The sequence below is a fragment of the Apteryx rowi genome, unplaced genomic scaffold (assembly GCF_003343035.1).
Source record: "Apteryx rowi isolate R43461 unplaced genomic scaffold, aptRow1 scaffold_113, whole genome shotgun sequence".
Lineage (NCBI taxonomy): Eukaryota > Metazoa > Chordata > Aves > Apterygiformes > Apterygidae > Apteryx > Apteryx rowi.
Window position 1 is genome coordinate 1,026,777 of NW_020447342.1, and position 9,921 is coordinate 1,036,697.

Below are 9,921 nucleotides of genomic sequence, written 5' to 3' on the forward strand. Positions count from 1 at the left end.
TGTTCTCTGCTGGAACTTCAAATATGGTAAAAAAATACAATGGGTAACAACTTCTCTCCAAAAGTTTGAAGTTTATGTCCATTTTAAATTTTCATGGGTCACTTTAGAAATGCTTGCTGCTGGGAAAGTGGCAAAAACATTTTTAAAAATTACATGGCTTTTATATATTAGTTCCACTACCGAAGAGTTGTTTTAATTTTAAAGAATGCATTGAATAAACACACTTTAAGCTTTTAAAAATAATCTGCAGTATGGTTTAACTATGACAGCAGCTTCTAATGGTTGGTATTAGACAGTTCATTTATGGAATAAATACTGTTACTTGTTTGTTCCCTTCGTGTTCATTTGCAAAACAATATGTCATATCAGACAAGCACTCTAGGCTAAGAATAGAGTTTATAACAGCTGTTTACTAAAAACAAGTCAGATGCAGCAGCCTTCTTGTACAGGTGTGCACTTACTGAGCAGTTCTGCACTGTAGGTACACCAACATTTTCAACTGGTAGAAAAAATTACTTCTTGGCTGAATATATGCATGGGAAAGAAATGAAAGCTTACAGGAGCAACGACACTGAGGCATCTATTGCAGAAAGGTCCTCAACAAAACCCCTCCTTCCCTCCCAGCTCAGTGAAGACAATGTAACATAACTGGTTAGTTATAATCTGTTCTCATTGATGATTTCACTTTTGTCTGCTTACAAATATATACACAAGAGCTGAAGAAACTCCCCTCCAATTTTCAGGTAGCTGAACAGGATTCCAAGAAACTGAGCAGATCTTCCAAGGTCTTCAAAGCATTCTTCCTGACTGTGCAAGGCTAACTTCTACATCTAGTATATTTAAAGCATCTGGGGTCAGAATACTCCAATGCAAAAGATACATTAATGCAAGAAAGTCTAATACCCCTAAAAGGGCTAGCATTCAAGAAGCATATATCACGCATATCCAAAGTCCAGAAAGAACACACTACAACATTTCAGACAAATATTTTAGGTCATTTGTTTTTATTACGAAATGACAGCAGGTGTTAGTTGCATACAATAGCATGTGCTGTCAGTGTTGCAGAGCTGTTCCCATGCAGGGCCACAACTGCAGCCCCTGCTTGTAGTCACCAGAATAGGTTACTTTATATCCACTAAACCCAAGCTATTTGCAGTCATTACTGCAAGAAATCTGACATTACAGTGTTAGGAAGAGAGGGGACCCCGGAGCAGATAAGCCAGAGTATGAGAAACTGGTTTAGTGCCTTATAAATAGCATGTACAGCTTTATGTATTTATTATGATGTAAGTCCTTTATTTGGTACGTTTCAATAATTATTAAGCCTTAATAAGCTTCTTTACTGCACCAACAGACATCACCAGTAGCAGCAGTGACCCAAGAGACTATGCAGCACTCTTCACTTCTTTCATTACAATACCTCATGATCAGGGAAAACTACATAGCATTTTACACTGGCTGATGCCCCCCTGCTCGGTACTCCTTTGAAACAGCTTGAGAGCTTAACACTGTTTTCTTCCATGCTCAGTTACTGCTGCTTATCTGTTGGTGTGCTCTGTTCAGTGCCTGAGCTGTGCTTGTTCTTAAGGGACCTTCCAATATATCTCCAGTATTCTTTTCGGATGGTGTCCTTTTCTTTAGCCAGAATTTCACACAACTGAGGAAGAATTGAGAAATGGAAGTGTTATACTAAAATTAAGCAATCCTTAATTATCTTTACAAAATACATATAAGCCAGTCTTAGAAATTCCTTTTGTAGCAGTAAAATATGTTTTATTCACAAGTTTTGCAATAGTTTTCAATGACTAGTAACTAATAACTAATACCAACTCCAACTGGTAGTCATCCATCAATCTGACAGTGTACAAAAATCTCTTTCTAGTCCTATTTCAGTTGCAACTGTTTCCTCTGTAACTCCCTTCTACTCTTATCCTTCTTTTCTCCCCCAGCCTATTAAACCAATAGTATACTGAAGAATGGAAACTGGATAAATCAAGACAGGCTTTGTCTGTGGCCACGAGATCTGTCTGTGACTAGAACAGCTGTGCACATGCCAGGGCATGATATGCACCCAGAGAAAGCACACTCTGAAGTGCCATTGATATCAGTAATCTGCAAGAAGATGTAACTATGGGACAGGATACACCTGGAAGGCATGTTGGTCATCTCCTGACAAACTTGGCTATCTCCTAGTGAAATGGTAGACTGTAGACCACTTGATCCATGACAACAGGTCAGACATTCTGTTCTTGCATCTTCAGTACTCCAAATGAACTGACGAGAGCTACTTCCTTATGGTCTCTTAGCAGGCTGTCCGAAAAGGATTTTCAATGCTTAAGTCTAGCTCTCACAACTCGTTAGAGCTGGTGTTATATAGATACTTCTGCATCTTCTGAATTTTATTTTATTTTAATCTGGGTGAGCAGTGGGGCACAGAAGTCAACCCTGCTCACCGGACATGATGCACTGAATTCATAGTGTATGAATGCTGCCCACAGATGTTCTAGTCAATTTTCATTTATTAAGCAGATGACATTGTCTGCTTAACAAAAAAGAGCTTGACAGTAGCAGCTGCAAGGCCTGAATATATGAAAAGGCCAAACTCAGTGGAATAGTATCAAGGGATATGAAGCTGAGAGGTATAATTTCACTTTTAGACTCTGGTCCTGAAGCACAGCAAAGGTCAAATGTTGAGAAACACAGATGTTAGAACACAGAGGCTCTGGGCAAAACTATGATGCTAATCGTATTCATTCTGGTCTGGCCCAAAGAAAAGTGAATGAAGAACGTTCTTGAAAACACCACACTGCAAGCCACAGCAAGGAGTTCCCTGAACAGGAACCATAAGGAGCAACATTTCAGAAGCCATTTATTCTCTTTACAGAATGGTGCCCAACATCCCTTACTGATGCCCCCAGATTTTCTGCTGGCTTTTAAGCTAATTGTCAGCTTTCTTAGCCAGAGCTAAGAAGTGCAAAGGGAGCTTGAGATTCTATTTATGTACAGGTATTTTGAGGACAAGGTCCACTAACGAAAAAAGCGAGTTTGTGGTACAAAGTTAGCATTGGAAACTCTTCACTTTTTTGAACATTCTCTTCTTTATGCAATATTAGAAACTTTCCTTTACTACCAGGTGAAGAAAAGTTACAGTGATTTCGTAACTGCCAAGTTAGTATTTATAGTTAAATAGAAAGGACCACAGTGATTATCCATCTTTCAAGTCCTACACTTCATACAGCTGTGATTAACAAACAACCTTCTCCCTTTATGAAAATTAATCCCATTTTGTCTAGCAATAAAATAAGAAAGCAATAGACATCATCCCTAACGAGCAAAAACAAGCTCTCCAAACCTACTTCTAACGCCTTGTTTAGTGTTTCTTCCTTGTTATCACACTGGTTTTCGAGCATATCTTCATAGATATCCACAAGAAAGGCAATCAGATAGGGTGAACTGTGGCTGGGCTGTAAATCCAACAGTTGCTCTAATAGGTTTGGGTATTTTGAAAGACCCCGATCCTGAAGAATCCTAGAACAGAGGTAAATAGGCTTGAAACATAGTACTAGTAAATTTGGTGCAATGAATTAAATTTTGGTTATGACCGATTTATTGAGATCAGTTTTACAATAAGGGATGCAAATACAAGTGAGGCAGAAAGTAAACAGCATAAATATAATGCAGCAACAACACAGCTTAAAGCTGTAGTAAGCTAGTAGAGTTACATTCAACTTAGCCGAAGCTATACTGAAAGCACACTCATTACTTCCTGCTCTATGCTCTTGAACCCAGTAACATTACAGGATCAAGTTTTTCAAAGCATGAGAAGCACTTATAACCCTCCCACAAGAACTACAGGGCTAGAAACTAAGTGGAAAGTTACACAGAAAATAAGTTAATACATCATCCCCATGCAGAGTTTTCTGCCTTCCCTCTTAAGTAAACAAGCCTTGAATGAGAAAACTGAAAAGCTACTGACAAACAGCAACAATCTTCTTGGAGGAGTCAACCAGGCATAGGACATGAGGAGTCAACTAGTTTAAGGTACTTTCCACAGATAAGGATGCCTCACCCTTTTAAATAGTTCCAAGCGCTCTCATTATGTGGTACTGCTGTGATCATCTCAAGGGTGTATCTGTGAGAAAAAGATAACAGGATATGAATGCAAACACAAACATTTCTGTTAGAAGTTACCTGAATGTGCCCAGCTCTCTCCCAAGCACATCTGTCTAGTCTATATTTCAGAATCTTCTTCAGTGAGGTCTTAGGTCAAAAGTGTCCTGCAATATAACTGCAGAGCTCAAACAGGCAGGTGTTGTGAGAACTGTTTTAAATCTCAAAGTGTTTCCATTTGTTGCATTTTGTATAATAATGAGCAACCCTTAAAATTAAGAGTGTTAACTTCTCCCCCCACTGAGAAATAACATGATACATTCTCATGGCATGCCAAAGGAATAGCTTGTGTCTTGATGCTCAGCGAGTCTGAACTTGAATGAGGAGGGACTGGCAAGGGCTAGAGTAATAGAAGCAGAGTGTCAGCTTATGTTAATATTACTGCAAGGTACCTATTTGCAGAACTTTTGTTATGAAGTCAAGCAGCTGCACCTGAGCAAACCCACAGAAAGGCACAGCCTGAGCTTTAACCACACACAGTCTTCTGCAGCAGTTCCGTTAAAGAGAAGCATCAGTGAGGAACCACCTTCAAACACAAAGCAACAATAGTTGCCTACCATGTTTCATGTCACAAAGCTGCATTTCAGCTTCACAAACCAGCTTTCACCTTCCATTCCTCCACAGCATCCCAAGGCACTCAGCTGACTTTTAGAGAACTGATACTGCTAATCAGTTCTGTAAGTACTACTGCAACAAAAAACGTCTGAACCTTTTTAACCCTTCTGCAGTCACTATTGTGGGACTGAGTGTATCCAGGAACAAGTGGACCAGCTACAGTTCTATAATGACATCTGGGAAATATTAACTTTGGACAGTTTGATTCTTAAGAATGTATTCAGTTGAGATTATCTTGAATACAGCACACCATGTACAAAGGAAGAAGGCAGATCTTACTTTTGGAGAGAAAAAATTTGGAAATATCCCAGCCTAGGTCATGTAAATGGTTCAGATTCATTAATCCTCAAGAAAGTTATGATCTGGAAAAAAGTATGACTTACATCAGTACGCAAAGACATCCATCAAGAGTGGTGATGGTGGAGGATCTTTTATTTATTCATTCTTTAAAGTGAACCTATCCAAAGGATCAGTCTTTCTTCTGAAGCATAACTCTAAAAAACTGCAGTACCTTGTTTTCRTTACTTCCTCACTTCAGACAAATACTGTTTCATAACTGTCAGCCCTGATCAGCACCCTGAGATGTGAAACCAGACAAGATAACATAAACACCTGGAAGCCCAGTTTGTATTCAATTACAAATACACTGCTTTGGAACAGGTTCCAAAGCTGGTGGTTCTTTAAAACTAGGCTACTCTTAGACTAGTAGCCATTTTTGTGCTGACTACATGTTTCTGAAAGTTTCTTTTTCTGGCTGTATGAGATGCCTAATAAAAGGTGATGCCCCTTCCTACAAGCCAGGCCCAAGTTTTCATTAAGTCATTGCAGCTGCTGTACAAACAAAACAGCACTTCAGCATAGTTACATTAGTACAGGACTAAGAGCACTTCTCCTTCCAAACTTTCTAGATCAGTCTTCTGGGTAGGATATAAGATACTAATGGTAAGCACAGCTTATGTGGCAGTAGTGTCATGACTTTTAGCAGACGGATCCACTTTTAAGTAGTGGACTGCAAAATGCCAGCTGTTTTGTTTCCAAAGCAAACAGCATGACAGGAAGACAGCCAAACAAGATTATAGCTTATCCAAGGTAAGCGTAGCTCACAGACAAGTCGGCAGTACTGAACATATCTATGTGTGCACAGACCCTTGATTTACCATCCATGAACATGCCTAAATGCTGCTTTAAAACCAGAAAAGGACAGGCCTAAGAGATTCAAGATCTGTGAAAGCATTCCTTTGCTTGCATGTAATGCAGAATGCTTGTAATCATGAACAGCATTACTTACTGGACTTCTCTGTCTAGGACTGCTGGATCATCATAGCCAGTGGTGTTGAAAATTACAAAGTGTCTTTGGTTCCAAACAGAGTTGTTTCTCACATCCTCCCTCAGAAGCTGGTCTACATATTCCAGTTCATTATCCCATAGCTTGAACTCCTAAAAGAAAGGGAAGGCGGGAAGAAAGACACAATCAAAAGTTTTTTTCTTTTCTAAATCATTCTACTTGATCATTAAGTTCTTTGCACTTTAGATACAGAGATTTCTTTAAAAAAATCAGCCCAAAGTTCTAAGAAAAATAAGGAAAGGTGCACCAGGAACATGCTACAAACAATGCTAATAGCCAGTTGCTAAACTCACACACATGAAAGCAAGTAGCCAACAGCAGATCTTCAAGACTTGCTGGAAGGTAAGTTTACAGCTAACCCCTAAAATATAGCCATCCACTGAAATGCAATTATTTTTCTCCTTCAACTTTAAGAATCAAAATGCTGAGTGCAATTCAGGTTGCATTTAAGAAGCAAAACTCGACAACCTGAGGAGAATATTTAGTAAAAAAGCAGTTCAACGGATAATATACCTGAATAACCCATTGTCTGTGCTGCCAGGCATGGTAATTCTTGGCATCTTGGTTAAGAATGTCAGCTATAAACTCAAGCTCTTGAGATGGATCCTGCAGCCATTCTACCAATACCCGTCTGTGATGCCTAATGACAAGCAGAGGAAGCTATTTTTAGAATAGTCCAAAAAGCTTTATTTGAATGTATGGCCTGTATTAAAACAGCACTTAACAACTGTACTACTTATAAAAAAGTACTAGTTAAATACTTCAAATGAAATATCCCAAAACATTTCACTTGGATCCGAGAAACATATGATGCAAGCATATACTGCAGCAAATTCTTATGTGACACATTCACATTGGTAAATCATCTCCTTTTAGACAAGTTACATTTACCTGAGCTGATAAATTCCCACTCTGAAACTTGTGGCCAAAGCCCTAATCAGAATAAAATTTTCTAATACTAGATAAGTTCTCTAGCAAGGAGAACACTGCTGTTTTCCCCTATTCCCATTCATTTGGGACAAACAATCGATAAGTAAACTCCAAGTGCCAATAAAAGAAAACACACTCACCTGTACTTGTCATTTTGTTTGCTATTTCATCAGGCATTTTTGTTCTGTCAGATTTTGACAGTTTAAAAATTAAAGTTAAAAGAAAACAAGACCTTTTTTTTTGGCACATCATATTCATATGTTTAGAACGAATTGCTGAAGAGGACTTTGGCAGTGATACTCATGCAACTTCATTTAACTCCTGTCACTGCCATGGTGGTAGAAGGAAAGAGAATTAGCTTTTAGGATCAATGCTCACAACTTATTGTAGATAAGGAATAGAATTTTTCTGCCAAAACAAAAAAAAAAAGAAAAGAAAAGGTGGTTTTACCAGACTTGGTAGTTCTTTGGCTGATCTTCAATAATAGCTGTAATATACTTAAGTTCCTCATGGAGATCCTTTCCCAAAGACTGCAAGAGGACTCTCCGGAAATGCCTGTATAAAAGTCAAGCATTCTAACATTGCAACAGGGCTTTTGTAAAATTTGCAAAGGAGAACATAAAGAAACCTTTGTTCTTGGTTCTTCTAACAGTTAAAGAGTCAAAAAGAACATAAAAATTTATACCACATATCAATTCTGTTAAAGGCCATTCAATTACTAAACAGATGGCAGCAACTGGAATACAACTGGTTACAACGCAGTATGTTATCTAAGATCACAGCAGTCTTAATTTTCAAATTAACGATCATCCACATTAGTTGGATCATCACAGAAACTATGCCTACGTGCTTAAAATAATATAAACTTTCTGGTTTTACGCAAGTTAGCAGGAAAAAACATACAAGAGGTACCTGTTAGCATTCAAGGGTTAAAAAACTCTACCCTGAATATCAGAAACTCACTGTTTTTTCATTAGCTACCTGAACATTAAACTGACAGTTCTTTTAAAATGCACTATTTGGTAACTATGCAACTACTGGCAGAGTCACTAAAACCTGACAAATAGCAGCTATCATGTTTTTGAACCTCTTCTTGAAGTCAGCTGAAGGTGTCTTTCACATTTTGGCATGGCCACATTATCAGGTAAGTGATTTATGATTTTAAAAAGCTAAGGGTTTTTTTGTGGCTAATTCTACCTGGTTTGATAACACCCTTAAAACCAAATGATAATAAATCAAAACAAGACACGGAAAATACTGAACATGGGCTCTCTTTAAAAGCCTACTAGATGCTTCCAATACCTCTTGATGTAAATATGACTGTTCCACCCTGACTAGACTAACAGAATTATTACAGACATAAGAGGTTGGCAATCAACTGATTATAGAAATAATCCCGAGATTATCACTTACCATACTGTGTAGTTAGCAGCATTTAACTCAATAGCATCTGCAGTTAGCTTGAAAGCTCTTTCGCTTCTTTCATCCCGTTGCAGAACAGCCCGGAAGTAATCATACACATCTCGAACTAAATAGATAACAGCATGTTACCCAAGCCTACAAGAAAGCGGCTTGATTAACGGCTAAGGTTAATAACCCTTTGAAGTTACTTCATACTTTGCATATTTCATGTATACTTTCTGAAGACCATAGACACATATTGCTCTGACAGCACTGTTTATTGAAACCTCTAATGATATGGTTAGTGAACTGAAAAGTTGCAAAGTGTTTTTAAAATACATCTTCTGAATAATATCCAAAACAGTCAAAAAGATACCTTGCTGCTTAGTCATACTATTTCCCCACATGCATTAGTTCCACACATCTCTGTTCCACTCATGGGCTGCAACTGCATTATTACGTGAACCATACTGTCTGCTATATTCATCTTTAAACCTTATGATTTTAAAAGAAAAGCTTGGCTAATAAAATTTTAGGTAAAGGTTCAACTCTAGAGATGTTGGACAAAAAGGTCACATACAAGTGTCCTATTATAACATATACTAACTTAATTTGCTCACAGTGGTGCTCTGCACTAGAATATATACATTTAACCCTGGGGTCTTGCCTTAACCGTACTAAGGACACCCAGAAATTTAGTCATCTTAAGTGTTTGGTGCACAAAACATTTGAAAGCTTACATTTTTCACTGTAGATGATCTGAACCACAGGATTTGGTCCATCGTTTTGAGGTACGGGCTCAATATCTGCCCACTCCTTCCTGTCTCTGTAAATACATGTTTTTCTGTTCAGTTCCTTTTTTTTAAAAAAAAAAAAAAAAGGGAAAAAATGCCGCCCAAACCACCACGCACGCAATCTATTTCCAGCAGATGCTTCCCGATGGTCACCGTTATTATCATAAAGCCGTGAAAGCACTTTACGAAAGGCCGGCGGGTCGCTCCCCTCCCCTCCCCCGCAGCGTTTACCTGTACGGCACGTAGCCGCCGCCCTCCTCCCCCTCCTCCTCCTCCTCCTCCCCCTCTTCCTCCTCCTCCTCCTCCTCCTCCCGCCCCAGCAGCAGGGGCAGCTGCGGCGGCGCCCCGTCTCCCTCCAGCGCCGCCGCCATGTCGCGCCGCCTCCTCGCACCGCGCGGGCACTTCCGGGCCGCGCGCGCAGAGTGACGTGCCGTGACGTGTCGTGTCGTGCCGTGACGCGCCGCGCCGCCGCCCTCGCGCCCCTAACGGACGGGCGGGGGCGAGCCCCGCCGCGGCCGGTCACGGGCTGCGCCGGCGACGGTACCTGTACAGCACGTAGCCACCGTCGTCGCCCTCCTCCTCCTCCTCCAGCAGCTGCCCGAAGCCGCCCTCCGGCTCGCCGCCGCCCTCGGGCTCCGGCGGCGCCGCCGTCCCCTCCGCCGCCAT

The 9,921-nt window shown here is 40.1% G+C and overlaps 1 protein-coding gene across 1 annotated transcript; it reads right to left on the reverse strand.

Moving 5' to 3' along the window:
- Positions 1 to 982: 982 nt before the first annotated feature.
- On the reverse strand, positions 983 to 9,921 carry FNTA (farnesyltransferase, CAAX box, alpha). Its single transcript, XM_026078651.1, has 9 exons — positions 9,800 to 9,921; positions 9,202 to 9,287; positions 8,474 to 8,588; positions 7,511 to 7,615; positions 6,644 to 6,770; positions 6,074 to 6,222; positions 4,070 to 4,132; positions 3,357 to 3,528; positions 983 to 1,657 (listed from the first exon to the last, which is right to left on the reverse strand). Exons 1-9 carry the CDS (start codon positions 9,919 to 9,921, stop codon positions 1,529 to 1,531), a joined length of 1,068 nt encoding a protein of 355 aa, XP_025934436.1. The 3' UTR covers positions 983 to 1,528.

What these genes read in the sequence shown, in the direction of transcription:
- FNTA (XM_026078651.1), bottom strand. Translation starts at nt 9,921, where the DNA reads ATGGCGGCGGAGGGGACGGCGGCGCCGCCGGAGCCCGAGGGCGGCGGC. An exon ending in GCTGCTAACTACACAGTATG is followed by an intron (nt 7,616 to 8,473) that starts GTAAGTGATAAT and finishes ACTTTTATACAG; the next exon opens with GCATTTCCGGAGAGTCCTCT. An exon ending in GCTTGGAACTATTTAAAAGG is followed by an intron (nt 3,529 to 4,069) that starts GTGAGGCATCCT and finishes CCTCTGTTCTAG; the next exon opens with GATTCTTCAGGATCGGGGTC.